The 18,646-nt window shown below is 46.7% G+C and overlaps 1 protein-coding gene across 1 annotated transcript in view; it reads right to left on the bottom strand.

The window, feature by feature from the left end:
- fer1l4 (fer-1 like family member 4) overlaps positions 1 to 18,646 on the bottom strand; it is a 111,982-nt gene that overhangs the window by 92,495 nt on the left and 841 nt on the right. The window contains 5 exon segments of the mRNA XM_029669422.2: positions 46 to 87; positions 289 to 383; positions 614 to 713; positions 5,830 to 5,918; positions 11,850 to 11,905. Coding sequence (XP_029525282.2) covers positions 46 to 87; positions 289 to 383; positions 614 to 713; positions 5,830 to 5,918; positions 11,850 to 11,905 — 382 coding nt within the window.

The raw sequence follows: 18,646 nt of genomic DNA, 5'->3' as shown, positions 1-18,646 counted from the left end.
TGAGCACTCCTCAATAATCTCTCAATTATAGTGTCTAGGACTTACCTAGGTTCAGCAAAACCTGGGTTTCTGATAAAAAGACCTGAGCTGAGAAAGGGGGAAAGGAGAGAAAATGAGAAGAGAGTTTGATATGTGACTTGAAGATTTTTTTTTAAATATAATGATATATTAATTCATCAACATTAGGAAGAATATAACAACGTCGGTGAGCATGCAATCTGCTATCAAATATAGACAAATATGGTGGACGAAATGGGGCAGTATTCTACATACTATTATTTCACTCACTCATCATTGTCTTCCACATTGAGGAATTCCTCACCCTCCCATCCACCGGCAGCACCTTGCACAGGGTGGTATCGTACGTCCAGCTCAATGTATATCTAAACATATGAAGTATATAAAAAGTGCCTTTATAGATAAATAAACCTCTGTGTGTGTGTGTGTGTCTGTGTGTCTGTGTGTCTGTGTGTGTGTGTGTGTGTGTGTGTGTGTGTGTGTGTGTGTGTGTACCAGGATCATACATTTAAAAAATGCATTTCACAGTAAAGTGGAGGTTCATTCTCGGTATCCTCCCTGCAGAAGCCTCCACTGGGGTATGGGTTTGACTTACATTTGTCTGGCTGTGGTTGCTGTCTGTCAGTGGCTCTCGGAGTATCAGTCTCCCAGAGGTCACCACATGCTGGAGACTGATGATTAATTTACCCAGGAGCCTGTGGGAGATATCACGGTCAAACAGTGTTCGATCACCCCTCCAATATATGCATATTATATATATATATATATATATATATATATATCAATTGAATTAAACAATAGATTAAATTCAGCATTTGTCTTTTGTTGGGATTTATTTTTCCTCTCAGTGAAGAAAGGTTGGTCACAAACTCTACATACTGTAAGGTTGACAGGTTGGACTGCGGAGAGGTTTACTTGTGTGAGGTGCCGAGGAGACAAAAAGCTGGCTACTCCTCCTTAAAACTCTCCTCGTGTCCATATAGATGCGTAAAGTGTGCACTGGACAAAAACTGTTCTGTTCTTCCTCCAGAGAGGAGAAAGGCAGGGGGGTGAAAAGCATTCTAATCTGAAGCAATTGTAGGACCGGCTGTAGGGTAACCTTAGATAACCCCAGGGCAAATTGCAGGCACAAGTAATGAACTGCATGCAGCTCACACACTTCTTGATTTGCAGAAGTAAGGGCAAGTAGCAAAGCAGTTTTGAAAGAGAGGCACTCACGCTTTCCATCGGCTCTCAAGGCTGGTATGAAATACTGTAGCTTAGAGCACAATAGACAGGGGTGTGTGCTTAGTCCCTTCCTATACTGCTGTACTCCTTGTTTACACATGACTGCGTGGCCAAGCACGACTCCAATATCTTCATTAAGTTTGCTGACAACACAACGGTGGTAGGCCTGATAACCGACACCGTTGAGACAGCCTATAGGGAGGAGGTCAGAGACCTGTCCGTGTGGTGCCAGGACAACAACATCTCCCTCAATGTGATCAAGACAAAGGAAATGATCACGGACTACAGGAAAAGGAGGGCCGAGCACGCCCCCATTCTCATCGACGGGGCTGTAGCGGAGCAGGTTGAGAGTTTCAAATTCCTTGGTGTCCACATCACCAACAAACTATCATGGTCCAAACACACCAAGACAGTCGTGAAGAGGGCACAACAACACCTATTCCCCCTCAGGAGACAGATCGTCAAAAAGTTATACAGCTGCACCATCGAGAGCATCCTACCTACCGCCTCAAAGTGCTACAGAGGGTACTGCATAGGGCCCAGTACATCACTGGTGCCAAGCTTCCTGCAATTTAGGACCTCTATACCAGGTGGTGTCAAAGGAAGGCCCAAACATTTTTCAAACTCTGGTCACCCAAGTCATAGACTGTTTTCTCCGCTACCGCATGGCAAGCGGTACAAGAGCATGAAGTCTCGGTCCAAAAGGCGCCTTAACAGCTTCTACCCCGAAGCCATAGACTGCTGAACAGCTAATCAAATGGCTATCCGGACTATTTGCATTGACTCCCCCCCCCTTTTTTTTACACTGCTGCTACTCGCTGTTTATTATCTGCAGTTGAAGTCGGAAGTTTACATACACCTTAGCCAAATACATTTAAACATTAACCTATCAGAAGCTTCTAAAGCCATGACATCATTTTCTGGAATTTTCCATGTTGTTTAAAGGCACAGTCAACTTAGTGTATGTAAACTTCTGACCCACTGGAATTGTGATACAGGGAATTATAAGTGAAATAATTTGTCTGTAAACAATTGTTAGAAAAATTACTTGTGTCATGCTCAAAGTAGATGTCATAACCAACTTGCCAAAACTATAGTTTGTTAACAAGAAATTTGTGGAGTTGTTGATAAACGAGTTTTAATGACTCCAACCTAAGTGTATGTAAACTTCTGACTTCAACTGTATACATAGTCACTTTACCCCTACCTACATGTACATATTACCTCAAATACCTTGACTAACCCATAACCCCGCAAATTGACTTGACCACTTCTTGAACAGTTTGTTATGTTTATTCTAAAATGTATTACATTGTATATTTTCCTCATCAGTCTACACACAAAACCCCATAATGACAAAAGAAAAACAGGTTTTTATACATTTCAGCACATTTATTATAAATAAATAAAATATCACGTTTAGTATTCAGACCCTTTTACTCAGTACTTTGTTGAAGCACCTTTGGCAGCGATTACAGCTTTGAGCCTTCTTGAGTATGGCGCTACAGGCTTGGAACACCTGTATAAGGTGTGTGCCTTTCCAAATTTATTTTACCTTTATTTAACTAGGCAAGTCAGTTAAAAACAAATTCTTATTTTCAATGACGGCCTAGGAACAGTGGGTTAACTGCCTGTTCAGGGGCAGAACGACAGATTTGTACCTTGTCAGCTCGGGGATTTGAACTTGCAACCTTCCGGTTACTAGTCCAACGCTCTAACCACTAGGCTACCCTGCCGCCCCAAATCATGTCCAATCAATTGAATTTACCACAGATGGGCTCCAATCAAGTTGTTGAAAGATCTCAAGGATGATCAATGGAAACAGGATGCACCTGAGCTCAATTTCGAGTCTCATATCAAAGGGTCTGAATACTTATGTAAATAAGATATTTCTGTCTTTTATTTTTAATACATTTGCTAAAATAAAAACTAGAAAACTGTTTTCACTTTGTCATTATGGGGTATTGTGTGTAGATTGATGAAGATCTTTTTTTATTTTTTTTATCCATTTTAAAATAAGGCTGAAATGTAACAACAAAGTCAAGGGGTCTGAATACTATCCCAATGCTTTATATATAGCTCATTATTGTTATTTTATTGTGTTACATTTTTTTACTTTAGTTTATTTAGTAAATCTTTTCTTAACTCTTATTTTTCTTAAAACTGCATTGTTTGGATTTCACGGTAAGGTCTATTACACCTGTTGTATTCGGCTTGGGGTCCCATGGCGGGACTAAAGGCTTTAAACTGGGCATAAATGATGCACACCCTTCATGAAATGACATACAAGTGGATGTTTTCTTCCTGTATTGTTTTGTAAAAAGCATATCACTTCGGATACACAGCACTTATTGTCATACAGTGAACATGTGGAAGGGGCCCTGGCACCCGCAACAAACAACCTTAAGTGACAGGCTTGTCGCATTTAGATTCATCCATTCACGGGTCAGGCCCAGAGGGCCAGCTGATCTGAATGAGGATGGAAGATTTATCCAGTAGAAAATGGGTGGTTTAATGGCAAACTGAACTCTGCATCTCCTTGCAATCGTGGATAGTGCACAGGGATGAACTGCACATGCGCATCAATTCTCCCTTTTGGCAGTGAGCTGTCCACAAGCTTGATGACAGAGATGGTGTGCTCCGACACTCTGGTGGTGTTCTAGAGATTCACCCTCTACATTTAAATAACTAGGCCCTGTGCCCTTGGAGTACGAACAGTGCTTAGTGACAACTGATGTTAGCCCAGCTAATGTTAGCCTGGGGCTGTTTTAACATGCCCCTACCCATGGGTTTGAGCGTGGTAACACACAGCGTTTAATTTAGCTGAGCTAGCAGTATTTAGCTAGCTGTCAGCAGTCTGGGCTCTTTTATTCAATACATGTCCGAACTAGATCAGCCCTTGACAGGGACTCTCTTTGTAAAAAAAAAAAAAAAAAAAAAAAAGTTGTAGACTTTTTCCTCTAGCAGCACACTACAATGCGAGCAAGATTCAGGGTTATCGAACAAGACGTGGTCCTGCTCAACCCCCAGACATGAAATACAAAGGGAATATGAATCCTTGTCTGAAATCAAAGACCTGCATGCGCACGGACAAGGTGCGGGTTCCTTAGCCTTGTTAGAGTTGACTTGTGAATGTGGTGAGAGTAGCCATATCGCAGGGAGAAAGTTTGGTAGCTTTGTAAGCTAGCTGACATTAGCCGTGTGGGCATTAGCCCATACAAGAGAGATAAGCTAGCAGTGTGCTAGCAGAGGTAAACCGTGCGCGCATTTGGCCTATCTTAAGCTAACAGTGGCACAGCTCGCCTTGGTTAGTTAGCTAGCCTGTTTTTCGTGATCTCGTCAGACCGGATCACTGTGTGATGGGACTGGTTCCAATAGTAAGCACAAAGCAACTGATTGCTAGGTGAAATAAATATGAGAGCTAAGCTAGCAGTTGGTAGATGGCAGTTAGCTAGCTGACGTTAGCTGTGTGGGTTAGTAGCGTAGCTTAAGCCGCGGGGAAGCAACGTGGATGGCGTCTTCCTTCACTTTTGGAGTTTCTCTGACCTTATCACCATGAGGTTGGTCAGTTTAGTAAGCACAAGGTTAGCTGTGAGGTTTTCGTTTTAGCTAAGCTGTTAGGTAGTTAAACTGGTAGTTAGCTAGCTGGCATTTGCCTCGTGGGCTAGTAGCCTAGCTTGAGCAAGGACGAAGAAAGTCGCGTGGGTGGCCTCTTTCTCTGGTCTTGCATGTCCCTTTGGCTGTAGCACCAGTTGGACAGGGCAGTTAGCACAAAATGAGTGAATGGATAGCAATTCCACCATTGGTGGGTAGGACTAGCTAGGAGCGGTAATGTAAATTCACTCACTTTTGTACATCGTACAATTGACCATATTTTAGCTCCCAATACTTGCAGATCAACTGTAATGTCAATACCATTGTAAAGCACAATTTTCCCCTTTCCAATAAAATCCATGTCGAGACCTCCACGCTGCCTGTTTCTGCATGATTCAGGAAGGCAATGAGCTCCGTCGGGTCTTTTTAAAAATGGCGGGTGGGGAAGCAAAACTACTGCGTGATAGTGAGAAGGAGAGATGTCTTGTGGGGAAACAGCTTTTTTTTTCACTCGATCTGTCCAACTTATCACCTTATCGCCTCTACAATGTAAATAAATCACTATAAAGAGTTTATATAATGTGTCATTACATACCTATTTGAAGTCAACACAGTCACTACAGTCCCATTAGTTTTCTTTGCAGCCTCGTTTGAATGTCGAGGTTGCGCACATTTGTACGGAATGGGCTGAGTTTACGTTAGCTAGTTTGCCTTGACGAGTTAGCTAGCTTGGTTAGCTCGCTTTGCAGTTTTAGCTAGCCTAGTTATTTAGCTTTGCAGTGTTAGCTAGCCTAGTTTCGAGAGCCTCTTTGTTTCACACACAACGACTTATAAAAGGGAGGGACCTCCCGGTCGCAGCTCAGCTTGTCTGTCTTCGACAGAAGTGGCGATACCCCAAAGAGAGATATCGAACAATTATTTAAAAGAAAACTACTATTGATATGTGTGGCCTTGCATTTCACAGTTACATCATATGATCTGTAGACTAACCTGTTGCTGAAAACCTTGCTGCAGTTGTACACGCTGACAGAGAGTACCTCGTGCTTGATGACCTTCCCATAGGTTGGCCACCTGAAGTGCTGCAGAAATGGAGACATTCAAGAGTATGGAATAGCGGTTATTCATTTGTGAGGAGGCGATATTCTCTCATCAATCACACATTTGCTTGCCATTTCCAGGATCCCAGGACTGAAGTGAACTTTGTATTTTGTAAACAAAACACTTAAAAGTCACTGATGACATCTATATTTAAAGTTTTGCTAAAGAGGGACCAACATGATTGGAATTTCTGCAAAACTTTTCAGGCATTAGTTAATTGTTGTTGCGCTGTAGATACATTTGTAAAAAAAAAACTGTTCAGGAAAACAGTAACACCATAAAATGGGATCATGCATGTGTCTGTTCAAATTGTATAATAGCATCAATCAAACATATCTGTAATTAGCAAAAAGATCATTAGCAGTCGATAACTGCCACTAACTAACCCTCAACAACTGCGAATGCAAACAAGAAACTGAATACGCATCTTTACGAGTGACATGGAGACTCCTCATGTTGATTCAGTACCACCTTCAATTTGTGTTTGTGAAAGGTTAACCCCAGTCTCTCTCTCTGTCTGTATTTGTGTGTGCATGCTTGTCACCCAGTGCCACTGTGAGCTTAGCACCCGTGTTTGCTGTGTGTGGAGAATGTCCACCCATTACCGGTAAGGTAAATGACAACTTGATGACTCACAGAGAGAAGAATAGAGCCTTGAGCTCCATCCAACCTACAAGTAGTGATAGCATTGCTAATAAAATATTATACAAAGAACCTGGAGCAGTAAGAAGAGAGAGAGCAAGCTGTTCCTGGGGCTCTGTTCACAAACAGAAAAAGACCCCAGAGACCTCCAGGACAGCAACACAATTAGACCCAACCAAATAATGAGAAAACAAAAAGATAATTACTTGACACATTGGAAAGAATTAACAAACAAAAAAACTGAGTAAACTAGAATGCTATTTGGCCCTAAACAGAGAGAATACCTGACTATGTACAGGCTCAGTGTGTCACGTTCTGACCTTAGTTCCTTTGTTTTTGTCTTTGTTTTAGTATGGTCGGGGCGTGAGTTGGGGTGGGCAGTCTGTTTTTCTATGTTCGTTTTGAGTTAGGCCTAGTATGGTTCTCAATCAGAGGCAGCTGTCAATTGTTGTCCCTGATTGAGAATCATACTTAGGTAGCCTGGGTTTCACTTTTGGTTTGTGGGCGTTTGTTTCCATGTGAGTGTTTGGGCCACGAGGTACTGTTTCGGTTTTCGTTCGTTCACTTTATTGTTTTGTATTTTAGTGTTCATGTCGTTTCATTAAACATCATCATGAACACTTACCACGCTGCGCTTTGGTCCGATCCTTACTCCTCCTCCTCAGAAGAGGGCGATATCCGTTACAGAAACACCCACCACAAAAGGACCAAGCAGCGTGGTAACGGGCAGCAGCAGCGATCACAAGACTCGTGGACTTGGGAGGAGATTCTGGACGGCAAGGGACCATGGGCACAGGCTGGTGAATATCGCCACCCCAAGGCTGAGCTGGAGGCAGCGAAAGCCGAGATGCGGTGGTATGAGGAGGCAGCAGGGCGGCGCGGCTGGAAGCCCGAGAGGCAGCCCCAAAAATGTCTTGGGGGAGGCACACAGGGAGTGTGGCACACGGGGAGTGTGGCGAAGGCGGGTAGGAGACCTGCGCCAACTTCCCATGCTTACCGGAGAGAGAGAGGGACCGGGCAGGCACCGTGTTATGCCGTGAAGCGCACTGTGTCCCCGGTGCGTGTGCATAGCCCGGTGCGGTACATCCCAGCGCCTCGTATCAGCCGGGCTAGAGTGGGCATCGAGTCAGGTGCCATGAAGCCAGCTCAGCGCATCTGGTCTCGAGTGCGTCTCCTTGGGCCGGTGTACATGGCACCAGCCTTACGCATGGTGTCCCCGGTTCGCCAGCACAGCCCAGTGCGGGCTATTCCATCTCGCTGCACTGGCCTGGCTACAGGGAGCATTCAACCAGGTAAGGTTGGGCAGGCTCGGTGCTCAAGAGCTCCAGTGCGCCTTCACGGTCTGGTCTGTCCGGTGCCACCTCCACGTACCAGCCCTCCGGTGGCAGCCCCCCGCACCAGGCTGTCTCTCTGTCTTCTCCCTACAGGTGCTCCCGCCTGTCCAGTGCTGCCAGAGCCTTCCTCCTCTCCAGCGCAGCCAGAGTCTCCCGTCTGTCCTGAGCCGCCAGAGTCTCACGTCTGTCCTGAGCCGCCAGAGTCTCAGGTCTGTCCTGAGCCGCCAGAGTCTCACGTCTGTCCTGAGCCGCCAGAGTCTCCCGTCTGTCCTGAGCCGCCAGAGTGTCCCGTCTGTCCTGAGCCGCCAGACTGTCCCATCTGTCCTGAGCCGCCAGACTGTCCTGAGCCGCCAGAGCCGCCAGTCTGTCCTGAGCCGCCAGGGCCGCCAGTCTGTCCTGAGCCGCCAGGGCCGCTAGTCTGTCCTGAGACGCCAGAGCCGCCAGTCTGTCCTGAGCCGCCAGAGCCGCCGGGAGCCGCCACTCAGCCGAGAGCCGCCAGAGCCGTCGGTCAGCCAGGAGCCGCCAGTCAGCCAGGCAATGCCAGAATCGCCCTTCACTCCGGCGCTCCCGCCTGTCCGGCGCTGCCGGAATCTCCCGTCCATTCGGGACCCGTGGTGTGGGTCCTCAGTCCAAGGTCGGCAGCGAGGGTCGCCGCTCTAATGAGGCCACGGAGGCGGGCTAAGAGGCGCAAAAAAACTATGGTGAAGTGGGGTCCATGTCCCGCGCCAGAGCCGCCACCACAGACAGACGCCCATCCAGACCCTTCCCTATAGGTTCAGGTTTTGCGGCTGGAATCCGCACCTTTGGGGGGGGTACTGTCACGTTCTGACCTTAGTTCCTTTGTTTTTGTCTTTGCAGTCTATGTTTGTTTTTCTGTTGTTTTTTGAGTTCGGCCTAGTATGGTTCTCAATCAGAAGCAGCTGTCAATTGTTGTCCCTGATTGAATCCTAGTTAGGTAGCCTGGGTTTCACTTTTGGTTTGTGGGTGTTTGTTTCCGTGTGAGTGTTTGGGCCACACGGTACTGTTTCGGTTTTCGTTCGTTCACTTTATTGTTTTGTATTTCAGTCCTGACAACTGGGCCGGAGATCCGAACCTTCGAATGGATCATGTCACAAAAGCATTCATTTTGATTGGCTGTTGCTTGCAATTAGTTGCACAAATCCAAAGTGGACTTGTGATGTTTGTTTGTGTGTCTTCAAATCAGAGGGAGCAGGCGCTACGTGCGATGCAACTTGGGGAAAGAACTGTATCTTGCTTTGCACTTAGGTACAGGGCACCATTGAGGGGAGTGATTTCTGTGGTAGTGTTAAGTGTGGAGGTGGAACAATTCAAGTTGAAGATTCCTGATGTTCGTGATGCCCACCGTTTGACCCGGTGTGGAGCATGGTGAAACAGAGGAGTCGCTGTCAGTCCTTTTGAGTTTTGAGTCAGTCTTTACCAGAAGAGGTCACGTTAGGACTTATCAGTTATCCTGTTAAAGCTTTTGTGGCGAATCCACTGCGCTGTTTCAAGGGCAACGTTTATGGTCATGTCACAGCAGTGTGTAGGAGGGAGATTCTAAGATGTGGGAAGTGTGCAGGAGGGCATGGGATAGATGATTGTGTAGACTCGGTGGATAAATTTGTGTATGTCAACTGTAAGGGGTGCACATGTTGCTGGGGATCGGAAGTTATCAGAGCGAGAGAGGCAGGTTGACAGTTGCTAAAGTCAGAGTAGTGCAAAAAGTGTGGTATGCTGAAGCAGTGGAGAAAGTAGAGGATGATGCATCAAGGGTGAGGGATTCTGAGAGGATCCCTGTGAATGGTAGATCTGTGCGAACACAGAGGGATAAGCCAATGAGTGAAATATGCTTCAGTAAGGTTGGCTTCTTAGCATTTATAGCAATGGTTATCAACTGTACAGCAGAAATGGAATTTAAATCACAGAAACTAGGTGTTGTTGTGGCAGCTGCAGAGAAGTACTTGGGGGTACAAGATTTTAATTAAGAAGAGTTACAGAGTGTGTTGAGTGGTAGTGTCCTGTCCTCTCAGGCTGTTGGCCTGGGGTAGGATCAGGTTAAAGTAGTGGAACTAGTTGCACAAAGTTGAAAAGTTTCAACTGAATACAACCAAGTTGCAGATAAGTTGCTTATTAGTGCTGTGTTTCACATAGCAATCAAAAAGAAACTCAGTTGCAAGCAACTACATTTGTGTGCAAGTTGCGTCGTGTAATATGCTCGTGTAATATGCTGGATGTTCACCAGCTGCATAAACGTTTTGTTCTGCCAGATGTCTAACCCACATTTTCCGTACGACGCACGTGCTTTGCTTTTTAACTAGCCAAATGCTAGCTAGTTGGAGTCTGTGATTGTATTTCCGTTTATACCACCGCAGAGTAAAACAATGCATGAGTTGAAAATAATGAATACATGCAGGCACAGAACGCACCGCGACTAGTTTCGGACTGCTCCATTGACAATGAATGACTTCCGCCTGAAGGCAAAGAGTTTGATGCATCTAGTGGACATGAGGCATTAGGGATAATCAACGAGGGACATGTAAGATTGAACTATAGCCATGGAATTCTACCGTGCTGGTATGCTGTGCGTTATTGGGAAATAATGCATGCTCTAGAACTCCCTTCAAGCCAATCAGAAACGAGTATTCAACAATACCATGATATAATTGAGTGATTACACCCGAAAAGCAGGTGTTTGGGTAGGATATATTGGCACGGGTGCCAATATATCCTCCAAACACCGGGCATTATCACTTTCATACAACAGGTTACCAATATATTCAAATAATGATAGACCTATTTTCATTAAAACGTTATTTTGATAGTATGAATACATTTATTTCATCCGTCCACAATATATAGTCCCGACACAAATCTAGGGTTGCTACCCAAGCCGGCTGGTTGCCAGAGACGCGACCCAGTCTTTCAGTCTTTTTGTTCTGTATCCATGGACGCGACCCAATCATTTGTTCTACATCTTGGCTAAAAATTCCATTGCCATACTTGCTGGCAAAGTTCTTATCCCTTGCTTGCTAGCTAGCCAACCACGGCTAACTTAGTCACGTCAAAAAGGGCAGCCAGAATAACAGCAAAGTAGCTGCATTTGCATTTGTTTAAACAGTTTAGTGACATTCATTACAATGGGCTAATGAGGCGCAATTTCACTGTTGTTCAGAGGAGCTAGCCAACAACACAATCTGCCTGCCTGTCTTGTCCCGACTCGTTCATTACTATGGGACAGCAGGAGATCGAATTTGAATCTTGAAACAATGTTGAAAATGTCGGAGACAGACAGCAAGGTTTATACATATCTCCTCTGTTGAAAACTAAATGTTATTCTAAAAGAAATGTGAGATAATGTCTAGATGTTTTTTATAGTGGAGATCAAGTTAATACATTGCTTGGCTGATGGATTAAGCTGTATTTTGAGGCTTAAAACTGTGGTTGGAATTGTAGTTGAATTTGCAGTATTTATTTTGTTTGAGAATTAAAACGTGAGCTAGCAACTTTTGAAAAACTGGTTTCGTCTGGACAAGCAAATGGTTGCTTAGCGCAACCAGATACCAACATGTTCTGTGGAGGAAAAAAAGTGACGAGTTCAAATATTTGGATAATCGATGTTTATATTTAACGATGGCAGAAAGGCCAGTCAATCTCTTTGGAACATGACATGGATTACATGGAGTGGATAAACTAAAGAGACTGGTACCTACTGTATGCTTGGGGTTGGGGTCAATTCGAATTGAAATCAGTCCATTTAGGAAGTAAACTGAAATTCCGTTACAATAATTGAAAAAGGGCATCTCTTTTCAATAAACTGAAAAGGAGATTTTTAAAAAAGAAGTTTTTTAACAATAATTTCCTGAATTGAATGATTCCAACTCAAATTGACTACAACCCTGATACTAGGCCAAATATTTAATTCGAGAAGGATCTTACCTCATTGAAAATGGCAAAATTTTCACACTGAAGAATCTTGGTTTTGTGGGTAAAACCTAAAAAATGGATAAATATGCTGAGAAGACTGGAGACATATTACACACATTGTATGAATATACTGTAGGACAGAAAACAGTAGACATAATTACACTTGCAAAAACTTGAAAATAAGTATATTAACCACCGTAGTTTTAATAAGACACTGTTTTCTTGAAATTGAATGGGTAGTTCTTGAATTGCAGTGGCATTTGCGCCCCCCTTCTTTGCAAGCATGAAACACACTTTAAATGGCAAATAGTTACACATCATACATCTTATTGTTTATATTGAACTGTTTACCATTGATACAACATAATGCAAGTCCTTTATTCTACAAAACATTATGATTTGTTGAAAGTACTTGGCTCATCCCAGTAGTTATCCAGTACAGTTGTATTGACATAAGGGAATTTATAGTATATCTGTAATTTTGAATGCAAGAAAGTAAGTATTGTACAGATCAATAAAAACAAAATCCTATTAAAAATATATATAAATCATCCCTAAATTTTGTTGTTGGTGTTATCGACTTGAAAATCACTTATTACAAAGATATTCAAAGATCCTTGAGGGCAAACTGTCATAGGGGGAGGTGTCTATATTAAAGAGGATTATTAGCTATCTCATGACTCCCGCCGAAGTCGGCTCCCCTGCCTGTTTTGGCGGTGCTCGGCGGTCGTCGTCACCGGCCTACTAGCCGCCACCAATTCCTTTTCCCTTTTAAGGTAGTTTAGTCTTATGAGTTGCACCTGTTACCATTTGTGTGTCCGGACCGTTGTTACCCTGTGCTTTGGGATTGGTCAGTGTTTTCCGCCCTGTGTTTTGGGCATGACCATTTTGTGCTGGAATAAAGTGCATTTCTCCGTGAACCCTCTGCTCTCTGCACCTGATTCCTACCTTCCCCTCCTATTCATCCGTGACAGAATCCCGCACCTTGTCATGGAATAAGCAGGACCAGCCACACCTCTCCCATCGATGGAGGAAAGGGTCTCCATCACACCACCATTCTTCACCGGATTGGGTCAGAAATGGATCAGCTGATGGAGAGGATGGGAGAGGAGTGGCCTTCCCACCTCTCCTCCAGCGCCACCTCCACCAGCACCACCTACCCCTGCTTTTTGCTTTTTTTTTTTTTTTATCAGCATATCGATTGCGCAACCAGGGGTGGTAAAACCTTGGATCATTGTTACTCTAACTTCCGCGACGCATATAAGGCCCTGCCCCGCCCCCCTTTCGGAAAAGCTGACCACGACTCCATTTTGTTGATCCCTGCCTACAGGCAGAAACTTAAACAAGAGGCTCCCACGCTGAGGTCTGTCCAACGCTGGTCAGACCAAGCTGACTCCACACTCCAAGACTGCTTCCATCACGTGGACTGGGACATGTTTCGTATTGCGTCAGATGAAAATATTGACGAATACGCTGATTCGGTGTGCGAGTTCATTAGAACGTGCGTCGAAGATGTCGTTCCCATAGCAACGATAAAAACATTCCCAAACCAGAAACCGTGGATTGATGGCAGCATTCGCGTGAAACTGAAAGCGCGAACCACTGCTTTTAATCAGGGCAAGGTGTCTGGTAACATGTCCGAATATAAACAATGCAGCTATTCCCTCCCAAGGCTATTAAACAAGCTAAGCGTCAGTACAGGGACAAAGTGGAATCTCAATTCAATGGCTCAGACACAAGAGGCATGTGGCAGGGTCTACAGTCAATCACGGACTACAAGAAGAAACCCAGCCCAGTCACGGACCAGGATGTCTTGCTCCCAGGCAGACTAAATAACTTTTTTGCCCGCTTTGAGGACAATACAGTGCCACTGACACGGCCTGCAACGAAAACATGCGGTCTCTCCTTCACTGCAGCCGAGGTGAGTAAGACATTTAAACGTGTTAACCCTCGCAAGGCTGCAGGCCCAGACGGCATCCCCAGCCGCGCCCTCAGAGCATGCGCAGACCAGCTGGCCGGTGTGTTTACGGACATATTCAATCAATCCCTATACCAGTCTGCTGTTCCCACATGCTTCAAGAGGGCCACCATTGTTCCTGTTCCCAAGAAAGCTAAGGTAACTGAGCTAAACGACTACCGCCCGTAGCACTCACTTCCGTCATCATGAAGTGCTTTGAGAGACTAGTCAAGGACCATATCACCTCCACCCTACCTGACACCCTAGACCCACTCCAATTTGCTTACCGCCCAAATAGGTCCACAGACGATGCAATCTCAACCACACTGCACACTGCCCTAACCCACCTGGACAAGAGGAATACCTATGTGAGAATGCTGTTCATCGACTACAGCTCGGCATTCAACACCATAGTACCCTCCAAGCTCGTCATCAAGCTCGAGACCCTGGGTCTCGACCCCGCCCTGTGCAACTGGGTACTGGACTTCCTGACGGGCCGCCCCCAGGTGGTGAGGGTAGGCAACAACATCTCCTCCCCGCTGATCCTCAACACGGGGGCCCCACAAGGGTGCGTTCTGAGCCCTCTCCTGTACTCCCTGTTCACCCACGACTGCGTGGCCACGCACGCCTCCAACTCAATCATCAAGTTTGCGGACGACACAACAGTGGTAGGCTTGATTACCAACAACGACGAGACGGCCTACAGGGAGGAGGTGAGGGCCCTCGGAGTGTGGTGTCAGGAAAATAACCTCACACTCAACGTCAACAAAACTAAGGAGATGATTGTGGACTTCAGGAAACAGCAGAGGGAACACCCCCTATCCACATCGATGGAACAGTAGTGGAGAGGGTAGCAAGTTTTAAGTTCCTCGGCATACACATCACAGACAAACTGAATTGGTCCACTCACACTGACAGCGTCGTGAAGAAGGCGCAGCAGCGCCTCTTCAACCTCAGGAGGCTGAAGAAATTCGGCTTGTCACCAAAAGCACTCACGAACTTCTACAGATGCACAATCGAGAGCATCCTGGCGGGCTGTATCACCGCCTGGTACGGCAACTGCTCCGCCCTCAACCGTAAGGCTCTCCAGAGGGTAGTGAGGTCTGCACAACGCATCACCGGGGGCAAACTACCTGCCCTCCAGGACACCTACACCACCCGATGTTACAGGAAGGCCATAAAGATCATCAAGGACATCAACCACCCGAACCACTGCCTGTTCACCCCGCTATCATCCAGAAGGCGAGGTCAGTACAGGTGCATCAAAGCTGGGACTGAGAGACTGAAAAACAGCTTCTATCTCAAGGCTATCAGACTGTTAAACAGCCACCATTGAGTGGCTGCTGCCAACACACTGTCATTGACACTGACCCAACTCCAGCCACTTTAATAATGGGAATTGATGGGAAATGATGTAAATATATCACTAGCCACTTTAAACAATGCTACCTTATATAATGTTACTTACCCTACATTATTCATCTCATATGCATACGTATATACTGTACTCTACATCATCGACTGCATCCTTATGTAATACATGTATCACTAGCCACTTTAACTATGCCACTTTGTTTACTTTGTCTACATACTCATCTCATATGTATATACTGTACTCGATACCATCTACTGTATGCTGCTCTGTACCATCACTCACTCATATATCCTTATGTACATATTCTTTATCCCCTAACACTGTGTATAAGACAGTAGTTTTAGAATTGTTAGTTAGATTACTTGTTGGTTATCACTGCATTGTCGGAACTAGAAGCACAAGCATTTCGCTACACTCGCATTAACATCTGCTAACCATGTGTATGTGACAAATAAAATTTGATTTGATTTGATTTGATTTGCTTCAGCGTCCGGTTCCGGTTCCCTGCGTCTGGTGGTCCCCAGCGAGTACGATGGGACGGAGGCTGGGTGTCAGGGGTTTTTCCTACAACTGGAGTTGTACCTAGCTACCGTCCGTCCGACTCCCTCAGAGGAGGAGAGCATGAGCGTCCTCGTCTCCTGTCTGACGGGGCTAGCCCTGGAGTGGGACAATGCAGTGTGGAATGGCCCAGACTCGGCGAGGGATCACTACCCCGAGTTCACCCGCCGATTCCGGGCTGTGTACGACCACCCATGGGAGGGCTGTTCCACCTGCGACAGGAGACAAGGAGCGTGCAGGACCTTGTCCTGGAGTTCCGGACCTTGGCCGAAGGGGCAGGGTGGAAGGACAGGGCTCTGATGGACCACTATCGTTGTAGCCTCAGGGAAGACGTCCGCAGGGAGCTAGCGTGTCGGGACACCACCATCTCCCTGGATGAACTGATAGACATGTCCATTCGTCTTGACAACCTGCTGGCTGCCCGCGGGCGTCAGAACGGGCCCTGTCGATTCCACCTCCAGGCCCTCCTGCTCCCATCCCCATGGAGTTAGGGGGAGCTGCATCGAGGGGGACCAGAGGAGGAGTTTCCTCCTGCACCAGTTGTGGTCGGCAAGGACACACTGCCGACCGGTGCTGGAGGAGCTCGTCTTGGAGTCGGGAAGGCAGGCGGAGCACTACTCGTTCACCCCAGGTGAGTCAGCACCAGACTCACCCAGAGCTTCCTGTCGGCCATATGTTTGTGCTAACGTCTTTCCCTGGGTTTTCTCCCTCTCTACAGCATAAGGTGCTAGTCGATTCAGGCGCAGCTGGTAACTTCATGGATCGTGGGCTCGCGCTAAGGCTAGGGATTCCCCTGGTGTCGTTAGACCAACCTTTCCCCATGCACTCCTTAGATAGCCAATCATTAGGGTCAGGGCTGGTCAGGGAGGCCACGGTGCCACTGGACATGGTAACGCAGGGGGATCATAAGGAGCGGATGAATCTATTCCTCATCGATTCACCTGCGTTTCCAGTGGTGCTGGGAATTCCCTGGCTAGCTCATCACAACCCGGTGATTTCATGGAGACAGAGGCTCTTCGAGGGTGGTCAGAGGAGTGTTCAGGCAGGTGTGTAGGAGTTTCCGTAGGTGCGACTACGTTGGAGAGTCCAGACCAGGTTTGTGCGCATTCCCTCTGAATATGCCGATTTGGCTATCCACTTCTGTAAAAAGAAGGCGACCTAATTACCACCCCATCGTCGAGGGGACTGCGCGATAAACCTCTGGAAAACGCTGCACTTCCTAGGAGTCACATGTACCCATTGTCCCAGGAGGAGACAGTGGCTTTGAAGACATACGTCACCGAATCTCTGGGACAGGGGTACATTCGGCCCTCCACGTCACCAGTCTCCTCAAGCTTCTTTTTTTGTGAAGAAGAAGGAGGGAGGTCTGCGTCCGTGCATTGATTATAGAGGTCTAAATTCCATCACAGTGGGGTTTAGCTTCCCACTACCTCTCATCGCTACGGGGGTGGAATCATTTCACGGGGCGCGTTTCTTCACAAAACTGGACCTGAGGAGTGCGTATAACCTGGTGCGTATCCGGGGGAGGAGATGAGTGGAAGATCGCAATTAGTACTACATCTGGCCATTATGAGTACCTCGTCATGCCATATGGGTTGAAGAATGCTCCATCCGTTTTCCAATCTTTCGTAGACGAGATTCTCCGAGACCTGCACGGGCAGGGAGGGGTAGTGTACATTGATGACATCCTGATCTATTCTGCCACACACGCCGCGCACGTGTCTCTGGTGCGTATAAAGTACTTGGGCGACTGCTGGAGCATGACCTGTATGTCAAGGCTGAGAAATGAGAAACAAGCCGTTTCCTTCCTGGATTATCGCATTTCCACCTCCGGGGTGGTGATGGAGTGTGACCGCGTTACAGCCGTGCGTAATTGGCCGACTCCGACCACGGTAAAAGAGCTGCAGAGGTTTTTAGGGTTTGCCAATTACTACCGGAGGTTTAGCCAGGGTTTTGGTCAGGTGGCTGCTCCCATTACCTCACTGCTGAAGGGAGGACCGGCGCGCTTGCGCTGGGCAGCAGAGTCGGGGCAGAGCTTCCAGTCGTCTGAAGGAGCTGTTCACCAATGCGCCCGTGTTGGCGCATCCGGACCCCTTTTTAGCGTTCATAGTGGAGGTGGACACGTCCGAGGCTGGGGTAGGGGCCATGCTGTCCCAGCACTCGGGCACGCCACCGAAGCTCCGCCCTTGCACCTTTTTTTCGAAGAACCTTGTTCCGGCAGAGCGAAACTATGACGTGGGGGACCGGGAGTTATTAGCTGTAGTCAAGGCTCTGAAGGTGTGGAGACATTGGCTTGAGGGGGCTAAACACCCTTTTCTCATTTGGACTGACCATCGTAATCTCGAGTATATCCGGACAGGGAGGAGACTGAATCCGCGTCAGGCTAAATGGGCCATGTTCTTTACCCGGTTCCGTTTCACCATCTCATACCGGCCAGGCTCCCAAAACACGAAGGCCGACGCGCTGTCCCACCTATATGATACCGAGGAGCGGTCCATCGAGCCGACCCCCATCCTTCCACCTTCATGTCTCATGGCACCGGTGGTACTGGAGGTGGACGTGGAGATAGAGAGGGCATCACGGTTGGAGCCTGCACCCCCTCAGTGTCCAGCAGGGGCTCAGTACGTGCCGAGGGGTGTCCGTGACAGGTTAATTCGTTGGGCCCATACTCTACCATACTCCACCCAACATTTTTTCTGAGGTCTTGGCTGATTTCTGTTGATATTCCCATGATGTCAAGCAAAGAGGCACTGAGTTTGAAGGTAGGCCTTGAAATACATCCACAGGTACTCCTCCAATTGACTCAAATTATGTCAATTAGCCCATCAGAAGCTTCTAAAGCCATGACATCATGTTCTGTAATTTTCCAAGCTGTTTAAAAGGCACAGCCAACTTCGTGTATGTAAACTTATGACCAAC

This window comes from Oncorhynchus nerka, linkage group LG2 (genome assembly GCF_034236695.1).
Source record: "Oncorhynchus nerka isolate Pitt River linkage group LG2, Oner_Uvic_2.0, whole genome shotgun sequence".
Lineage (NCBI taxonomy): Eukaryota > Metazoa > Chordata > Actinopteri > Salmoniformes > Salmonidae > Oncorhynchus > Oncorhynchus nerka.
The sequence above is the reverse complement of the archived record's forward strand: the minus strand, read 5'-3'. Positions and strand labels throughout refer to the sequence as shown.